The 20,549-nt window shown below is 40.9% G+C and overlaps 1 protein-coding gene across 1 annotated transcript in view; it reads right to left on the reverse strand.

The window, feature by feature from the left end:
- LOC139406640 (phospholipid-transporting ATPase IF-like) overlaps positions 1 to 14,335 on the reverse strand; it is a 57,819-nt gene extending 43,484 nt beyond the window's left edge. Inside the window, exon 1 of the mRNA XM_071149477.1 lies at positions 14,165 to 14,335. Coding sequence (XP_071005578.1) covers positions 14,165 to 14,194 — 30 coding nt within the window. The 5' untranslated portion in view covers positions 14,195 to 14,335. The remainder of the gene's footprint in view (positions 1 to 14,164) is intronic.
- Positions 14,336 to 20,549: the final 6,214 nt, after the last annotated feature.

The raw sequence follows: 20,549 nt of genomic DNA on the forward strand, positions 1-20,549 counted from the left end.
AGCACGATGCACCAACATGCTTCACCGTAGGAATGGTGCCAAGTTTCCTCCCAGATGTGACGCTTGGCATTCAGGCCATAGAGTTCAATCTTGGTTTCATCAGACCAGAAAATCTCGTTTCTCATGGTCTGAGAGTCCTTTAAGTGCCTTTTGGCAAACTCCAAGCGAGCTTTCATCTGCCTTCTGAGGAACGGCTTTCGTCTGGCCACTACCAAAAAGTCCTGATTGGTGGAATGCTGCAGAGATTGTTATCCTTCTGGAAGGTTCTACCATCTCCACAGAGGAACTCTGGAGCTCTGTCAGAGTGACCATCGGGTCCCTGGCCAAGGCCCTTCTCCCCCAATTGCTCAGTTTGGCCCGGGCAGCCAGCTCTAGGAAGAGTCTTAGTGGTTCCAAACGTATTCCTTTTAAGAATGATGGAGGCCACTGTGTTCTTGGGGACCTTCAATGCTGCAGAAATGTTTTGGTACCCTTCCCAGACCCTTCCTCGACACAATCCTGTCTCGGCACTCTACGGACAATTCCTTCGACCTCATAGCTTGGCTTTTGCTCTGACTTGCACCGTCAACTGTGGGACCTTATATAGACAGGTTAGCGCCTTTCCAAATTATGTCAAATCAATTGAATTTACCACAAGTGGATGATTAATGGAAACATCAATTGAGTCTCATAGCAATGGGTATGAATACTTATGTAAATAAGGTATTTCTGTGAATTATTTAGATATATATATATATATATATATGCAAAAAATAATCTAAAAACCTGTTTTCGCGGAGTCATTATGGGGTATTGTGTGTAGATTGAGGATTTGAAATTGTATTTAATCCATTTTAGAATAAGGCTGTAACGTAACAAAATGTGGAAAAGGGGAAGGGGTCTGAATACTTTCCGAATGCACTGTATACAAAGGTATGTGGACACCGCTTAAAATGAGTGGATTTGGCTATTTCAGACACACCTGTTGCTTAAATTCAAGCACACAGTCATGCAATTTCCATAGACAAACGGCAGTAGAATGGCTTTACAGAAGAGCTCAGTGTCTTCGTCATAAGATGCCACCTTTCCAACAAGTCAGTTCGCGAAGTAGTAGGCCACACAAGCGTCTGCCCTCGGTTGCAACACTAACTTCCGAATTCCAACTCGTCGTGTTTGGAGGACAAAGAATGTTGAGTTGCATCCAAAAGAACACCATACCTACTGTGAAGCATGGGGGTGGAAACATCATGCTTTGGGGCTGTTTTTCTGCAAAGGGACCAGGACAACTGATCTGTGTAAAGGAAAGAATGAATGGGGCCATGTATCGTGAGATTGAGTGAAAGCCTCCTTCCATCAGCAAGGGCATTGAAGATGAAACGTGGCTGGGTCTTTCAGCATGACAATGATCGCAAACACACCGCCCGGGCAATGAAGGAGTGGCTTCATAAGAAGCATTTCAAGATCCTGGAGTGGCCTAGCCAGTCTCCAGATCTCAACCCCATAGAAAATCTTTGGAGGGAGTTGAAAGTCCGTGTTGCCCAGCAACAGCCCCAAAACATCACTGCTCTAGAGGAGATCTGCATGGAGGAATGGGCCAAAATACCAGCAACAGTGTGTGAAAACTTTGTGAAGACTTACAGAAAACATTTGACCTCTGTCATTGCCAATAAAGGGTATATAACAAAGTATTTAGATAAACTTTGGTTATTGACCAAATACTTATTTTCCACCATAATTTGCAAATAAATTCATAAAAAATCCTACAATGTGATTTTCTGGATTTTTTTTCTCATTTTGTCTGTCATAGTTGAAGTGTACCTATGATGAAAATTACAGGCCTCTCTCATCTTTTTAAGTGGGAGAACTTGCACAATTGGTGGCTGACTAAATACGTTTTTGCCCCACTGTATATGATAAACAGAGAGTAGCAGTAGCGTAAAAGAGGGGTTGGCGGGTAGCGGAACACAATGCAGATAGCCTGGTTAGCCAATGTGCAGATAGCCTGGTTAGCCACTGGTTGTTCTGGCCAACTGAGGTAGCATGTACATAAATGTATAGTTAAAGTGACTATGCATATATGATAAACAGAGAGTAGCAGCAGCGTAAAATAGGGGTTGGGGGTGGGCACACAATGCAAATAGTCCGGGTAACCATTTGATTACCTGTTCAGGAATCTTATGGCTTGGGTGTAAAAACTGTTGAGAAGACTTTTTGTCCTAGACTTGGCCCTCCGGTACCATGCGGTAGTAGAGAGAACAGTCTATGACTGGGGTGGCTGAGGTCTGACAATTTTAGGGCCTTCCTCTGACACTGCCTGGTATAGAAGTCCTCGATGGCAGGTAGCTTAGCCCCAGTGATGTACTGGGTTGTACGCACTACCCTCTGTAGTGCCTTGCAGTCGGAGGCCAAGCAATTGCCGTACCAGGCAGGGATGTAACCAGTCAGAATGCTCTCGATGTTGCAACTGTAGAACCTTTTGAGGATCTGAGGACCCATGCCAAATCTTTTTAGTTTCCTGAGGGGGAATAGGCTTTGTCGTTCCCTCTTCACAACTGTCTTGGTGTGTTTGAACCATTCTAGTTTGTTGGTGATGTGGACACCAAGGAACTTGAAGCTCTCAACCTGCTCCACTACAGCCCCGTTGATGAGAATGGGGGCGTGCTCGGTCCTCCTTTTCCTGTAGTCCACAATAATCTCCTTAGTCTGGTTACGTTGATATTCTGGTTATTCTGGCACCACCCGGCCAGGTCTCTGACCTCCTCCCTATAGGCTGTCTCGTCGTTGATCAGGCCTACCACTGTTGTGTCGTCTGCAAACGTAATGATGGTGTTGGAGTCATGCCTGGCCATGCAGTCGTGGGTGAACAGGGAGTACAGAGGGGACTGAGCACGCACCCCTGAGGGGCTCCAGTGTTGAGGATCAACGTGGCAGATGTGTTGCTAAAATAATAATAGGTGAATATTGCACAATCCAGGTGTGCAAAGTTATTATAGACTTACTTCGATGCCAAAATGTGTGTCTAACATGTATTGATGCAGACAGCTGAATACTTATGTAATGACTATATTTTAGTTATTTAATTGTGATCTAAAAATCAATTTTAATGCCACTTGGAAGTTGAATACTATGTCACATCTGTGCAGATATGTGCACCACGTTATTGCTCTCTCTCGCTCTGTTGGGGGTGCATGATGTGCGAGGGGCGCTCAAGATGGCGGCATGAGAGGGTGTAACATTTCTAGCTGAGGAACAATTTTATGGTTCTCTCAAAGTTTATAGTTTTAGACTACAGTTGCAATTAGTTTTTTCACAAAAAATGATATCTAACCATACAATGTAGCTAATTTGAATAATTTTGTAATTAATCAAACCATTGAAATATATTTTTCACGATTTCCAATGAACAAGCTAGCTATCGAAAAGTTAAGTTAGCCTGCTAACGTCTTCATAGCTAGTAGCATGGAATCAGGACATGACCAAACTGTTACTAAGATAATGGATGTTGAAACTTCCAAGGAGAAAAGAGGCATTGTTGAAACTCACTCATATGCTTGCTGTGTAATAAAGGGGGATGAATGTGATTCATACCCAAATACCCCAACCAATGAGCAACTTCCAAAGAAGCGGAGAAGTGAACCATCAATGAGCCAGCTACAGGACAACACCGTCCACATCCTCACGGCTAAAATCAAAGAGAGCGCAGATGACATCATGGATTTGGTGAAAAAGAACACTATCAGTATCGTTAACCTGAAGAAATCGATTGATTTCAATGCTGAGGAAGTAACAACTCTGAAGCAGCAGAACGCAACATTGAAAATTCAGGTTGCAAAGCAGGAGAAGAAACTCACTGAAATGGAGTCATAGGTAATCGAGAATGACCGGTATGGTCGGAGATGGAATATTCAAATTTATGGAATAGCAGAAAAATCTGACGAGAACATCAAAGCAAGGGTGAAGAACATTTGCAGGGCAATGGTCCCGGAGGAAGAGCGAAATGTTGTTGCAGGTTCTCTGGATGTAGTGCACCGCCTGGGTAGGCTGAGAGATGGGGAAAACAACCAGCCACCACGACCAGTGATCATGAGATTCATCTCCAGAACAGCGAGGGATTTGACATGGAAAAGTGCAAAGAAAAATGACTATTTAAAGAACAACCTGAGGTTCAAGGAGCATCTGACAGCATTTGACAAAGAAGCTCTGAATAATCTGTGGCCGATGATTGAGAGAGCAAGGAAGGAAGGGAAAAGTGCATACTTTGCAAGAACCAAGGCTTTTGTTAATGGAAGGGAAATTCCCGCTGACGACTAGCTTGTTGACTGCTGGATTTATCAAGTGAGTTGTGCAGGACTGAGTTTTATTTGCATCTGATAAAACGTTATATTTCTTGAGGAAAGAGCATTGTTTATGTGAGCGAAACTATATATTTTCTTTATGGGAAGGGAAATTCGCACTGGCACTTAATGTTAGCTTGATGGCTATTTGTTTTACCAATCTATGGTACAATGTTATTTGCAATTGTATAAATATTATATATAATATTTGCATGGTGCAAAGGACTGTTTTTATTTGCAACTAGTAAGAACTTTTCTTTTTGTGAGAACCCGATTCATGAACAAGTTTAATATTTTCATATAGTCAATGTGATAGTAAATGTCCATTTCTGTTTTTTCTATTAATGCCAGGGGAATCCGTAATATTTTGAAAAGGAAATCTTTATTTTTGTATTGTATGGGTAAGAGTACCGACTTTTATTCCATTCAAGAAACTCATGCCTGTTCCACAGATACTGCATTTTGGAAGTGTCAATGGGGTCAGCAGGTGTCGCTATTTTAAAAGGCAACTTTAAGGGTCATATATTGAGTCATGAAGTAGATAATACAGGGAGATGGATTATACTATTGGTAGATGTCAACCACATTCAATTCATTGTTGTAAATACTTATGCTTCCAATAACAAGTCAAGTAACTGCATTTTATTTATAGACATTGAGAGGAAAATAAAGTAAAATGATGTCTAAATTTCCACTGGGGTGGAGATTTTAATACATGATAATTTAGATAGATGGCCTCCTAAGGATAGCAGTTCTGTTTGTGAGATAAGGAATATATGTCTAAGGTTAGGTGTTCTAGATATTTGGAGACATAAGAACCCAGATAAGATTATGTTTACACGGAGTACCAAAGATGTATCTATACAATCTCGTATTGATTTCTGGCTGATATCTGAAGATATGGCTGACAAGGTTCATACGGTCTCGATTGAACCATCGATTTTAACAGACCACAAAGGCATCTCAATAAAGATAAATATGCATGGTTTGTCAACAAAAAAAGTTAGTAAAGGTTACTGGAAAATGAGCAAGACTTTACTAGAGATATAAGTATTTAAGAAGGAAGTAGCAGGAATTATTGATAAATACTGGAATTGTGCCTCTGTTATGAATACATTTGGAAGTTACTGGGAGCTAATTAACTTTTATATAAGGCTTTTGGCTATTTCAATGGGGAAAGAAATTGCTCGTGCCAAGAAAGAGAAAGAATATGACATCATAAAAGGGAATAATGGATTATACTAAAAAACTGAACTAACTAATCAGGAATTACTGGAGCTATCATTGCAAATGCAGTTAGACTGTATCTACGAGGAAAAGGCCCGGGGAGCGTTTCTAAGATCAAGACAAAAATGGATGGAAGAGGGAGAGAAAAATACAAAATATTTCTTTAATTTAGAAAAAAAGGGCAGGTGAAAAGACATCCATATGTAAATTAATGATTAATAATACTCCCAATGAAAATCCAAAATAAATCTCTCAGCATGTTGCCCAGTTTCATCAGAATCTGTATACATCAACCCAGTCAACTTCCAATGTGGATATTTTATTATACAATGTAGCAAACATTGCTAAGAAGATAGATAATGATTTCAGGGATTTTTTGATGAGAAGTTATCTGAAATTGAGATAAAAGACTGTATTAAAAGCCTTAAGGACAATATGTCCCCTTCAAAATGATGGTTTCTAAGTAAGTTTTATAAAGCATTCAATGATAAATTGATTCCTTCCATTCTTGCTATGTTTCAAGAATCAATAGAAAATGGGAGTTACCGGCTTCCTTAAAGCAAGGTGTAATTACTTTGATTCCCAAACCTAATAAGGATACTCTTTATATAGACAACTGGAGACCCATTAGCCTGTTGAATAATGAAGGGAAATGATTTGCCCTTGTATTTGCTAAGAGGTTGAAACAAGGCTTGCATCATACAATACATTAGTAATAACATCAGGTTGATCTTAGATATGATTGACTATAATGACCTCATCCTTGATGATAGTTTTCTTATGTTTGTTGATTTTTATAAAGCTTTTGACACTGTAGAACATGAGTTTATGCCCAATCATTTTTATTGGTTACCCAAATTATGTCTCTTCATATCAAGAAAGGGAATGTGCAAGGTGTTTCAGCACTTTCAATGAATTTAAACGATGTCAACTGACTGATGATACCAGCATATTCTTAAGAAACAGGAATGAGGTTTCTAAAGCAGTTTCCTGTATTGAAGACTCCTCCTTAGTTTCGGGTTTGAAAATGTATATCAATAAGTCAGTCTTATTTCCACTCAAGGATTGTGTTTTACAGGAAGTATATGGTATCCCAATTTAAGATAAGGTTACTTATCTTGGAATTGTTATATGCAAGGATGAAAAACAAAGGAGTGAATTAAACTTTAACCCCACTATTGAGAAAACAAAGAAGAAATTGAACCCCTGGTTGCTGAGAGATATTTCGTTATACGATCGGGTTTCAATTGTCCAAAGCTGAAGGGTTATCCAGCTCAGTTTGTCTCATTATCACTTCAATTATCCCCTAAAATTGTAAAGGACTTAGATAAGATTCTTAATAATTTTATTTGGAGGAACTAGCCTCAATATCTATGAAAATATATTCTCACTAATACCAAAGAACAAGGAGGTCTTGAGGTTTTAGATTTCAATACTCTAAATAATAAATTGGATTCTGAAGTATGTTAAGAACCAGCACAGTATTTGGAATGTCTTCCCTAAGTATTTATTTGACTCTGTTAGTGGTTTAGAATTTTTGTTTTGATGTAATTTTGATAAAATCCCAGTAAAGTTGGCCAAATTCCATAAGCAGGCAATTTTAGCTTGGATGTTAGCGTATAAACAATTTTCTACTCACAGATACTTTATATGGAACAACAAAGATATACGATTTAAAAATAATTCTCTTTTTTTTCGTAACTGGTTTGAGAATTGTAATTTAAAATATACGATAAATTCTGTGAAACATGTTTTGGAAAGATTCAAGATTAATATTGACGATAAATGTGATTTCTGTGGAATGGAGAAAGAGACCATTTTGCATTTGTTTTTTGCCTGTATTTATAGTAGAATTTTTTTGGACTGACATACAGAATTTTGTTACAAAAAAATTAGGACCGGTTGTACTATTTAATGGTTTTGATATAATGCTTTATTTCAGAAATGTTTACATAAAAATGTCGTATATTTCATTCAACTGCTAATAATACTAGGTAAATTTCAAATTCACAAAGCAAATGGTCTATAAATGAATTTAAAAATGAATTTATAAATGAATATAAAGAATATTGCATTACTTTAACTAAAATGAAAAACAAAAAGGCAATTAAAACTTGTATTATTAATGAATATGATTTGTTTGTTTAGGATTCCAGGCAATTTAAATAGTTTGTATGTATGCTTGTTTGCATGTGACTATTCCTCTTTTGTTTGTTGATATTTGTTTTAAAAAATTAATATTTTTTAAAGGGTGCATGTGTCCCTCTTGCTAGCTGTCACTCAAATAGCAAGGAGCTGAAGCTCAATAGTTGAACTTTAATTGGTGGGGGGCTGACCCACGTGGGGGACATTTTTAAAAAAAAGTGGTGCTGTACAGCTTCCAGAAAATCTCTAATTGAGGTAAAACAGTAATTCTACTAATAGATTTTGCATCTATAAACTACACATTGACACATCCAGCCCAAAGCGGGAGATTTAAAAAAAATACTTAGTCGTCGCCAAAGTTCCATATCATGTATTTAATAACTACCAGCTAGCTATCTTTAAGTGGAATTGACAGCATTTTAATTACTTTGAAGATATTTAACAATCATAATATCAGTCAAAAATATCAAATTCCCAGTTTAGGCTACAAACTTTATAAGAGTTTTTTTTTTTTTAAAGGTAATATTTGACAAAATTCCATGATGTACAGTAAGGCATTATTTGCAGAATAAATGGATGCAGTTCAATGTATGATTAATATAATTCACCAATACATTTCTTGGTAGTCCAGAAAAATTGCTATCAGGTTGTAAATTACAGCTGGCCTGGTACATTGTTTGCTGCCTCCACCCATTCGGGATGCACCGTTTCAATTACTCAATATGTTTGACAAAAACAGACAAATGTAACTAAGGCTGGGAATGTCAATACAATCAAACTAGCAAGGGCAAAGATCATAAGTCAGTCATAACGTGGCTAATAGGCTAGCATATATATTTATGTATACAAGCTAAAAACACAGAGCCTAACCTTAGCCAGCTAGCTATCTGCTGGAAGGATGTCATGTCATTGGAGGAGTGGGTGACTGACCAAACTTTTTCTCCTCATATCGTTTTTTAGGGGCTACTGCTAGAGATGCAGGTGTTATTTGGTTAGCTAGCAAGAAATGTGAATCGCTGAACTTGAATGACTGTTATCCAGTTAGCACATCTCTTGCACTCGTAAATTCACTGGCCATCTACTCAGATTTCTGAGCACTCTCGTCTGATTGTGCATGAGCGCAGAATAACTGATGAATTTACGAACACACGCTGAATATTACCGGTCTCAGTAAACAGCAAAACAGTTATACCAAATGTTGTTGCCTGCAGCACAGTTAGTCACTAAAGCTCTACATAACATGTAAACTGGCTCTGCTAGGGCGAGTAAAATGGTCAGTGAGGTTCTCTCTCATTTGAGTCTGGAAGTAGCTAGCAATCTAGCCAGTTAGCTTGGTCCTTGAATTCTGTTTTAGGAACACTTGGCGCAACCATACTCCTCAACCAGAGCGTCCAGTGTCAATAGTGCAGTGTACGCTCTGAATTTATGAACAGACAATGTGACAACGCTCTGAATTTACGAATGCAGGGCACACTAACACATAGGAGGCAATTTACAAATGGATCCTCAGTTGTCAATCAAATGTACTTGTCATTGATTAGCAGGCAAGTTCCCATTCAGTCGTCAAAACGTGGGTTGGGACAAGCATGCATTGGCAGTCAAGCTGCAGAAGGACGAGCAGGCTACTATTCCCCATAGTTTATAAGTGCAATTTTGACAGCCAACTAGCTGAAAAAGTTTGAGAGGGTTTATCTAATGTTCCCTTGTTAGATTTTATCTCCTCTCGCTCTGGCTAGCATTAGTTGTTGGTGTGCATAACTGAGGGAGATAGAGCCTACATTTTCAAGGTTGTTTGATCAATAGGACTGTAAAGTTCACAATGTAACATATTTGAAGAAATCCATTCAGATGTATTTTGTGCGAGCGAGCGGTGTGGTCAGCATGTCAGGGTCACAAGCAGCTTATCGGCAAGAGTTGGCAAGATGAGAGGAAAGGTTCAGCTAACAAGGGCAACTACAAGGAGCTTGCAGATGTAATTGCACATTATGATGCATATGGAAGCCCCTACAGTCTTCTCTAGGTTGTCGAAATCAATTCAGAAAGATTTGATCACTTCCATTAAAAGTGAGATTAAAAAGAGGTTGACGCAGCGCATTCTTTTGCTCAAGTAGGCTTACCACTTTCCTCCGGTATTTATTTAGCAAAGGTGATAACACAATCACTCCTGACAGACACACTCAAACTCTTTACATAAATGTTGCAGCAGCCTAGGCTACACCTAAACATTAGAGATCTGACATGCTGTATGGGATGAAATCAAGATGATTTTTCAGTCAACTCTAGGCTACTAATAATAACAGCTGCATACAGCCTATGCGCCATGTCCATCTGGCAAGGGTAAACAAATTGGTAACGTTTATGTATTTATAGTCCATTTGTTTGTCAGGAGGAAATGTGAATGTGATTTTGTTTTGTTTATATTTAAACATGGGCTGACTAGGCTGCCTATACCTTTTCAATCCAAAATTATTAACTGGAATTAATCAATCAATTAGACCTATAGTTGCATAGGCCTGTATGACGCAAACATGCATAAAGCAAATTCAGCCCTGTGAGTTCTATTGTCCATCAGTTGTGGTCTGTGTGGAATAACCTCCGTTAGTCTAGTATAAAACAGAGGTGGGACCAAGTCATTGTTTTACAAGTCACGAGTAAGTCTCAAGTCTTAGCACTCAAGTCAAGTCCCAAGTCAAGACCGACAAGTCCGAGTCAAGTCCTAAACTTTGAGTTTCGAGTCCTAAACAAGTCATAATGTGCTCTTCACCAAATGTAATACCATTTCATATTTTGAACAAGAGTAATAGTTAGCATATTACATTTACGCAAATCATGAATGCTTTAAAAAAATATCTATATACTTATTACTTTCCAAATAAATGTCATATTTCCATGGAAACACATGGGTAGCCATGAGAAAGAGACACACACACACACAGTGATCGACTATCGAGGATCGCAATCGGGCGATGTAGGCTTGTACACAATCGCCCAACCTTACACACTCTCTCTCTCTCTCTCTGTGGTTACAGTAGGCTAACGTATGTCAATGGTTTAAGGAACAGCAGTAATATCAGGCAGGATTTAGGCTACCAACTGCCTAGCCAGTTGTAGCTCAATCTTGGGTGCAATGATCACGTTCCCGCACCGACTGTGTGGAGGCTCACTGATTTAACGTTACATTAGCCTCCATGATACACTAGTAAAGTAATAAAATATATAGCTGTCGGCTATATTAGCCACGACTTAGTTTTTTGTGCAGCTTCAAATGTCGAACAAAGTTGTAAATTGTTGCGCCTCCGTCTGTAATTTTCTTCCCACTTTTTTTGCAATCTGTTTTTTGTTGATACAGCACCGTCTTTATATCCGAAAATAATAATTTGGGGTATCATCTTTCCAAGGGCTCCATCTGAATTCACCCGCCGACGTTCCTCTGCACTGCCACGCACAACTTTTTCTCAGCTGGCACAATTTGATTGGCTGCTGTCCGATTCAAACTGTAATCCGTTAAATGAAGAGTTGATGCGCTGCACACTTTTTAATATTTGGGCTTGGGGAGGGTATCAAGTCATAAGTCTCGAGTCCAAGTCAAGTCACGAGTCATTGGTGTTAAAGTCATATAAAGCATATAAAACCTTTTTAGAACTGATTAATCATTGTCATACCCTATAGGGTCCGGCGTTTTCCTGGTTAGGTTACAAGATAAGGAAAAACTCCGGGCCCCAGGGGGGAAAAACAATTGTCCCATCACTCTGGGACCTATGGTGCCACCAGTCTGCTCGCAGTTGTCAGTTATCGTCAGGTACAGTGCATTCGGAAAGTATTCAGACCGCTTGACTTTTACCACATTTTGTTAAGTTACAGCCTTATTCTAAAATTGATTAAATTAATTGTTTTCCTCATCAACCGACACACAATACATCATGATGACAAAACAGGTTTTTAATGCTCAGACCCTTTGCTATGAGACTTGAAATTGAGTTCAGGTGAATGCTGTTTCCATTGATCATACTTGAGATGTTTCTACAACTTGATTGGAGTCCACCTGTGGTAAATTAAATTAATTGGACATGATTTGGAAAGGTACACACCTGTCTATATAAAGGTCCCACAGTTGACAGTGCATGTCTGAGCAAAAACCAAGCCATGAGGTTGAAGGAATTGTATGTAGTGCTCAGAGACAGGATTGTGTCGAGGTACAGATCTGGGGAAGGTTACCAAAACATTTCTGCAGCATTGAAGGTCCCCAAGAACACAGTGGCCTAATTGTCTTCCATTTAAGAATAATGGAGAAGACAATTAGAATCACCAAGACTCTTCCTAAAGCTGAAGATTCAGGAGAGATGGGCCTTGGTCAGGGATGTGACCAAGAACCTGATGGTCACTGACAGATCTCCAGAGTTCCTCTGTAGAGATGGGTGAACCTTCTAGAAGGACAACCATCTCTGCAGCACTCCACCAATCCGGCCTTCACGGTAGAATGGCCAGATGGAAGCCGCTCAAAAGGCATATGACAGCCTGCTTGGAGTTTGCCAAAAGGCACCTAAAGACTCTCAGACCATGAGAAACAAGATTCTCTGGTCTGATGAAAATAAGATTGAACTCTTTGGCCTGAATGCCAAGCGTCACGTCTGGAAGAAACCTGGCACCATCCCTACGGCGAAGCATGGTGGTGGTGGTGGCAGCATCATGCTGTGGAGATGTTTATCAGCGGCAGAGACTGGGAGTCTGGTCAGGCTCAAAGGGAATGATGAACGAAGCAAAGTAGAGATCCTTGATCCAGAGCCCTCATGACCTCAGACTGGGGCCAAGGTTCACCTTCCAACAGGACAATGACCCTAAGCACACAGCCAAGACAACGCAGGAGTGGCTTCGGGGTAAGTATCAGTGTCTTTGAGAGGCCCAGCCAGAGCACGGACTTGAACCCGATCGAACATCTCTGGAGAGACCTGAAAAAAGCTGTGCAGCAACGCTTTTTGCTGTGCAGCAACGCAGCAAGGGAAACGGGTCTAAATACTTTCAGAATGCACTGTAGGTGGATGATCAGGGCTTTACTCAGGAAGGTTTCTTGGGCTACTTTGTGTCAAGTGGGTAGCGATGTGCAGCCTGTTAAACTCAGACATCTCAGAATTCATAGTCTAACTTCATGGAGAAAGTTGTTGCCCAAACCTATCATGGTGCTTCTGTAATGGAATGTGGCTGCTATTTGTATTTACAGCTAAATCCCCTCCTGTTCCCTGATTTTTAAGAGGTGATTACCCTTCCAATCCACTACCATTGTCATTTCGCTCCTCACATGTATTCTCTCATCCACTGGCACATTGACTGTTTCCTCTCCAAACACTGAGTAGGCCTGTCAATTCCCATTACTATATGTAGAATCAATCACATTACACAAATTATTTTACTCCTTGCTTGGACTAACTCATTATTAGCCCTGGTCTAAATGTGTTATTGTTGTCTTCCCAGTCAAATCCGGTCCTGCCCTCAGTGGAAGAGTTGACCACTTCTCCAACACCATCTATGATGAGCCTGTCCTGCACTGAAGCCTACAGTATATACACACCTCAACTAAAGTCAAGCCTCTGAACACCTCAACTCATCCTCATACAATCACTGATGTAATCCCGTCCCAACACTAAGTAGCCCTCTCATTCCCAATAATATGGTAATATAAATGTGTTATTCTTTAGGTAACAAAAGTGAAACACGCTTTGTTGTCTGTGTGGTCCGCACCTATACGTGGGTCTCCCATCGTCAATTTGTTCATATCCAACTAGCGTCTAATTGTCCAAATGAACGGCTGCGTTCACACTGTATTGCAATAGAATTTTCACAAATGCCTTTGTCATTCCCAAACATTCTATGACTTTATGAATGACCATATAAGTGCTTGCGTGTCAAATGTACAAAACGTGTCATTCTTCCTGGGCTGGGGGTGTATTATGAACAGATTTAATAACAGTTCCACTTTAAGATGAATACACTAATTGTAAGTAACGTTAACTCTAACGTCTGCTAAATTACTCAAACGTAGCTAATTATAGTTAACGTTATACTAAACTAGCTAACTGGCCAAAAGCTTAGCTCATCGTGCATAACAGCACAGCCAACTTGCTAGATACATTTGAGTTGCGTTAGAATGTATAAATGAGCCCTGGTTGGATTAATGCAGTAGCTAACAACTAGCCCTACTCATCTTTGGTAAATAAACAAGCCAGCTAGCTCAGCGGCGAATTTACACAGGCAGCCAGTTGATCGGATTCTTAACTCTTCAAAGCAACTAGGTAGCTAAATCATATTGTTTCATGTGCATCAACGTCCTTCTCAATAGCAAAGTCGACTTGCTAGCGGATATTTCTAGCTAGTTAACGAGGATACTTTACTTACCAGCTGTTGTCGTATCCACCGTAGTAGCATCCTTGCCAATTCTAGCTAGTTAACGAGTATTTCTAGCTAGTTAACGAGGATACTTTACTTACCAGCTGTTGCCGTATCCACCGTAGTAGCATCCTTGCCAAATGTCATCCAAAGTAGCCAGCAAGGTGGCTAGCTAGCTATTCCCGTAAACCCTTCCCAAACCATAAATATTTCCTTTTACAGACAGATATTGTGTTCGTTAAACAAAACATCCAGGCTGTGTGATTATGTGATCAAACATGATCTCTAACATTACGTGGAAGTAATTATGTCCCTATTAATGTGACGGCTGCAAAGTCTGTCTCGTCCATAGAGAATGATAGAGTCCTCTAGTGGCCAAAAGTCAGGTTTGGCATGGGCAGCGCCATTAAGGGCTTCCACCATTTAAAAAAAAAATGTATGTAGTCAACTGGGTGGGACTCCTGGTGACCCTGTTGGAGTCATATCCCACTCCTTCAAAAGATGTGATCAGCCAGTTGTGAAGAACATTTAGTACTTCAAAATGTGACCCACCACCTAGATTGGATCCTATATAGCAGCATTTGAAATTGTGTTTTTTACATTGGATAAAAGTAGACACAGAACTAAAATTGTATATTAATGGGAAAGTAATTCTGCTTGGAAAGTTGCTAAAATTTTGAGAAAATGGCCTGGTAATGTTTTGGTACACCTACTGGCGAGCTCTTTGTCTACACCATTCAGCATCGTTCACACCCTCTTAAGCCTTAGCCCCACTAGTCTCTTTAAGGATTCACAGTAGTAAACAACCAAAGATTTCAAGACTAAGTGGTGATGGTAGTAAAAATACACTATCTAATCCAGGCCTATATTCTAATCTGATTTTGGTGCAGGCTATGTTCTTCACATTAGTCTCTGGTAAGCACACACTATATCAAATAGAATCAAGGTTTACCTGTCACATGCACAGGATACAGAAAATGTAAACGGCATAGTTAAATTCTTACTTTCATAGTGGAGTCTTTTGTTTAGACATGTAGCTAGCTAGCCAAACAATGAACCATAATCCCAACTCTAACGCTGGGTTGAAAACAACTGGGAACTCAGAAAAAATGCCTCCGACTGGGGGGAAAAATGTACTTGAATGGTCATCCAACTCAGTATTCCAACTCGGGGAAACTTTCTAGAGCTCTGACTTTCTGATCTGAAGATCAATGACATCATGATTCGACGTTGCATTTTTCCAAATTCCCAGTTTTCAACGCTGCAATACTACCATGCATGAATCTGCAAGTAGCTAAAGCTAAACAACTAGGTTCAATTTTAGCTAGCAACACAAATGGCTTTATGAGACTACACAGATCATACACATAATGTTAGCTTGCGAACCAGCTAGTCATTTGCGTTGCTAGCTATCTACTGTTGAACCTAGTTGTTTAGCTTTAGCTACCTGCATGGTAGTATTGCAGCGTTGGAAACAACTTGCTTTAACTTGCAATGAAAATGACTTTCTGACTAAATTAGAAACGTATATCTGAAAATGAAAATGCAACTTTCAGTTCCTCATATCTTAAAAAAAAAACAGTGGTAGAAAAGATTATCCACACATACTGAGCAGCTCATGTTAAAGACAGATACAAGGCAGACTAACCTGAACTCCTATCTTGGCATGTCCAGCCCATCCATTTGTTAATCAAATCATGGCTAGCGGTAAGGGTCCTGTGTTTTTCCCTGGCTAAATCAACTAGCCCTGTACCTTAATAATTGTATTTGTATTAACGGGGGGATTCAAATGCCTCTCATGTGAAGTAGTGATGTGCAATATACACCTAGCTTCTTGAAACAGGTCACACATCCTGTCAGACGCTAACACGGCACAGATGCAAAGATGAGTCCTCTGTCTATCTCTATGGTCTTGCGTCTCCTGTCCCACATCCTTTGTGGACCCCAGGAAGAGTAGCTGCTGCATGTGTGGAATGCCTTTTAGATCTTTGCGTGTCAAAAATGATATGTCAACGCTTATGACCAATCATGATCTGAATGACTGCACGTCACAATACTTTTTTTTTTTTACATCGTTTTTACACATTGATTACACTAGCACTCATATTTCATGTCAGTGATGCAATGATGCTGGTAAAGTTGTTGCACAACTGCCATTGCCGCACAAGGGAGCTACACACTTCCTAGCAACATGACCTCATCTGTTGCATTAGTGATAGTTATGCCCCACGTTCACATAATAGTCAGAACTAGGAAACTCAGAAATGTACGACTTGCTAACTGGTTGTAGTTGTACATGTGCCGAGTTGAACGAATTAGCAAATCGAACGTTTCCTAGTTCCCGACTAGCATGTGAATGCAAATGCCGCGTTAAAAACAACGGATCTCGGAAATCTGACTTCAAATGACAATTTGTTCAATAGGAAAAATAGTTTAGAACTTTCAGACCTTAAGATCAATGATGTCATGATTTGACCTCGTTTATTTCCAGAGTTCCCAGTTGTCTTGAAAGCACCATAACTATCTAGCCAGGGGTCATCTAAAGAACCGCTAATTTTATAAGACCGTTTTTGTATTTGATTGAAGATTGTCAGACCTGGTCTTGCGGCAACATGGCTAGGTAGCTGGGAAGCTTATTGCTAAGAATATCAAATTATTGCAGCTTCTGGTTACTAGGTTACTAGCTAGCCTCCCCAGAAATTAAAACATCTGAATCGAAGCTATTTGTGAGTGACTTTGTTATTCTGAAAACGGAATTCAACATAGTAGGTAGACTGCTTACATCCAGTTAACAAGCTGTTATCACTGTTGACAAAATGCTTGATTAATTCTGTATTTTGACCGGCCCGGTTCCACAAGGGGGCCTAGCCCTCTCATTCACTTGTGCCCCACAGTATTAGTTTTGTCACTATATAAAATAAAAAAAGTAATGCTTGAGTGAAAGGTTGCCACAAAGTGTATCTCCACTGCTCTGTCAGCACAATGGACAGAGCGTGCTACGGTATGTGTAAGGGGGCTAGGGAAAGTAACCCATACAGGAAAGTAATATATTGCAATATACAGTGCCTTCGGAAAGTATTCAGACCCTTGACGTTTTCCACATTTTGTTATGTTACAGCCTTATTCTAAAATGGCTTAATTAAAAAATATATATCTTTAGTGAAAAGTTTTTGGGACATTTTTGCAAATGCATTAAAATATAACTTATTTATATAGGTGTTGACCCTTTGCTATTAGACTCGAAATTGAGTCCAGGTGCATTCTGTTTCAATTGATCATCCATGAGATGTTTCTATAACTTGATTGGAGTCCATCTGTGGCAAATTCAATTGATTGGACATGCTTTGGAAAGGCACACATAGGTAATATAAGGTCCCGCAGTTGACAGTGCATGTCAGATCAAAAACCAAGCTACGAGGTTGAAGGAATTGTCCGTAGAGCTCAGACAGGATTGTGTCGAGGCACTGATCTGGGGAAGGGTACCAAAAAATGTTGGCGGCATTGAAGGTCCCAAAGAATACAGTGGCCTCAGTCATTCATAAATGGAAGAAGTTTGGAACCAACATAGATGGACCATCCTAGAGATGGCCGCCCGGCCAAACTGAACAATTGGTGAAGGGCCTTGGTCAGGGAGGTGACCAAGAACCCAATGGTCACTCTGACAGAGCTCCAGAGTTCCTCTGTGGAGATGGGTGAACCTTCCAGAAGGACAACCATCTTTGCAGCATTCCACCAATCAGGCCTTCACGGTGGAATGGCCCGGCGGAAGCCGCTCCTCAGTAAAAGGTACATGACAGCCTGCTTGGAGTTTGCCAAAAGGCACCTAAAGACTCAGAACATGAGAAAGAAGATTCTCTGGTCTGATGAAACTAAGATTGAACTCTTTGGCCTGAATGCCAAGCGTCACGTCTGGATGAAACCAGGCACTGCTCATCACCTGGCCAATACCATCCCTATGGTGAAGCGTGGTGGCAGCATCATGCTGTGGAGATGTTTTTAGCGGCAGGAACTGGGAGGATCAAGGCAAAGATGAACGGCGCAAAGTACAGAGATCCTCTGATAACTTGCTCCAGTGCGCTCAGTACCTCAGACTGGAGTGAAGGTTCAACTTCCAACAGGACAACGACCTTAAGCACACAACCACGACAATGCAGGAGTGTCTTCGGACAAGTCTGAATATCCTTGAGTGGCCCAGCCAGAGCCCTGACTTGAACCTGATCAAACATCTCTGAAGAGACCTGAAAATGGCTGTGCAGCAACGCTCCCCATCCAACTTGACAGAGCTTGAGAGGATCTGCAGAGAAGAATGGGAGAACTCCGCAAACACAGGTGTGCCAAGCTTTTAGCGTCATACCAAGAAAAGACAATGCTGTTATCGCTGCCAAAGGTGCTGCAACAAAGTACTGAGTAAAGGGTCTGAGTACTTATGTAAATATCATATTTCAGTTGAATTTTAATACATTTGCAAAAATGTCTTAACCTGTTTTTGCTTTGTCATTATCTGGAATTGTGTGTAGATTTGTGAGGGGGGGTGGGACTATTTATTTAATACATTTTAGAATAAGGCTAACGTAACAGAATGTGGATAGAGTCAAGGGGCCTGAATACTTTCCGAATGCACTGTAGGTGTGCACCAACATGATAAAAAGTATTTGCACACCTGCTCATTAAACATCTCATTCCAAAATCATGGGCATTAATATGGAGTTAGTCGTCGTCGTCCCCCCCCCCCCCCCCCCCCCCCCCCCTGCTGCTATAACAGCCTCCACTCTTCTGGGAAGGCTTTCCACTAGATGTTGGAACATTGCTGCAGGGACTTGCTTCCATTAAGCCACAAGGGCATTAGTGAGGTTGAGCACTGATGTTGGGCGTTCAATTAATCCCTATGGTGTTTGATGGGGTTGAGGTCAGGGTTCTGACCTAGCCTGAACCATGAAACCATGAAAAACAGCCCTAGACCATTATTCCTCCTTCACCAAACTTTACAGTTGGCAATATGCATTCAGACAGGTAGCGTTTTCCTGGCATCTGCCAAACCCAGATTTGTCCGTCGGACTGCCAGATGGTAAAATGTGATTCATCACTCCAAAGAACGCATTTCCAGTGCTGGAAAAAGTACCCAATTGTCATACTTGAGTAAAAGTATCGATGCCTTTTCTAATAGAAAGTTACTTGACAAACTCAAACTATTTGGTTCTAAATATACTTAAGTAGTAAAAGTAAAATCATTACAAATTCCTTATATTAAGCAAAGCAGAAGGCACCATTGTCTTGCTTTAAACATTTACGGATAGCCAGGGGCACACTCAGACATCATTTACAAAGATGCATTTGTGTTTAGTGAGTCTGCCATATGAGGCACCAGGGATGACCAGGGATGTTCTCTTGATAAGTGTGTGAATTGGACCATTTTCCTGTCCTGCTAAGCATTCAACATGTAATGAATACTTTTGGGTGTCAGGTAAAAAGTACATACTTCACTACTTTCCTAAAGAAAAGTAAAAGTTGTCAAATTTTAAATGGTAAAGTGCCCCCCCCCCCCCCAAAAAAGTTCCCCCAGTACTTAAGTATTTTACACTGCGCCACAGTCTAATGGCGTCAAGCTTTACACTACTCCAGCCAATGCATAGTAATCGTAGCCTTGTGTGCGGCTGCTCGGCCAAGGAAAATCAATTTCATGAATCTCCCGATGTACAGTTCTTGGGGTGACATTGCATCCAGAGGCAGTTTGGAACTCTGTAGTGAGCACCCTGGGCCTCAACCCCGCCCTGTGCAATTGGGTCCTGGACTTTCTGACGGGCCGGCCACAAGTGGTGAAGGTAGGAAACAACGTCTCCACCTCGCTGACCCTCAACACTGGGGCCCCACAAGGGTCCCTGCTCAGCCCCCTCCTGTAATCCCTGTTCCCCCATGACTGCGTGGTCTTGCATGCCTCCAACTCCGTCATCAAGTTTGCAGACGACACAACAGTAGTGGGCTTGATTACCAACAACGACAAGACAGCCTACAGGGAGGAGGAAAGGGCACTCGTAGTGTGGTGTCAGGAAAACAACCTCTCACTCAACATCAACAAACCAAAGGATGATTGTGGACTTCAGTAAACAGCAGAGGGAGCCCCCCCGCCCCCATCCACATCAAAGGGACCGCAGTGGAGGAAGTGGAAAGTTCTTCGGCGTACACATAAATGACAAACTGAAATGGTCCACTCACACACAGTGTGGTGAAGGCACAACAGCGCCCCTTCAACCTCAGGAGGCTGAAGAAATTTGTCTGTCACCCAAAACCCTGACTAACTTTTACAGATCCACAATCAAGAGCATCCTGTCGGGCCGTATCGCAGCCTGGTACTGCACCCGCACCGCCCACAACCGCAGGGCTCTCCAGAGGGTGGTGCGGTCTGCACATCGCATCACTGGGGGCAATCTAACTGCCCTCCATGACACCTATAGCACCCTATGTCATACAGTGCCTTGCGAAAGTATTCGG

The sequence above is a fragment of the Oncorhynchus clarkii genome, chromosome 4 (genome assembly GCF_045791955.1).
Source record: "Oncorhynchus clarkii lewisi isolate Uvic-CL-2024 chromosome 4, UVic_Ocla_1.0, whole genome shotgun sequence".
NCBI lineage: Eukaryota > Metazoa > Chordata > Actinopteri > Salmoniformes > Salmonidae > Oncorhynchus > Oncorhynchus clarkii.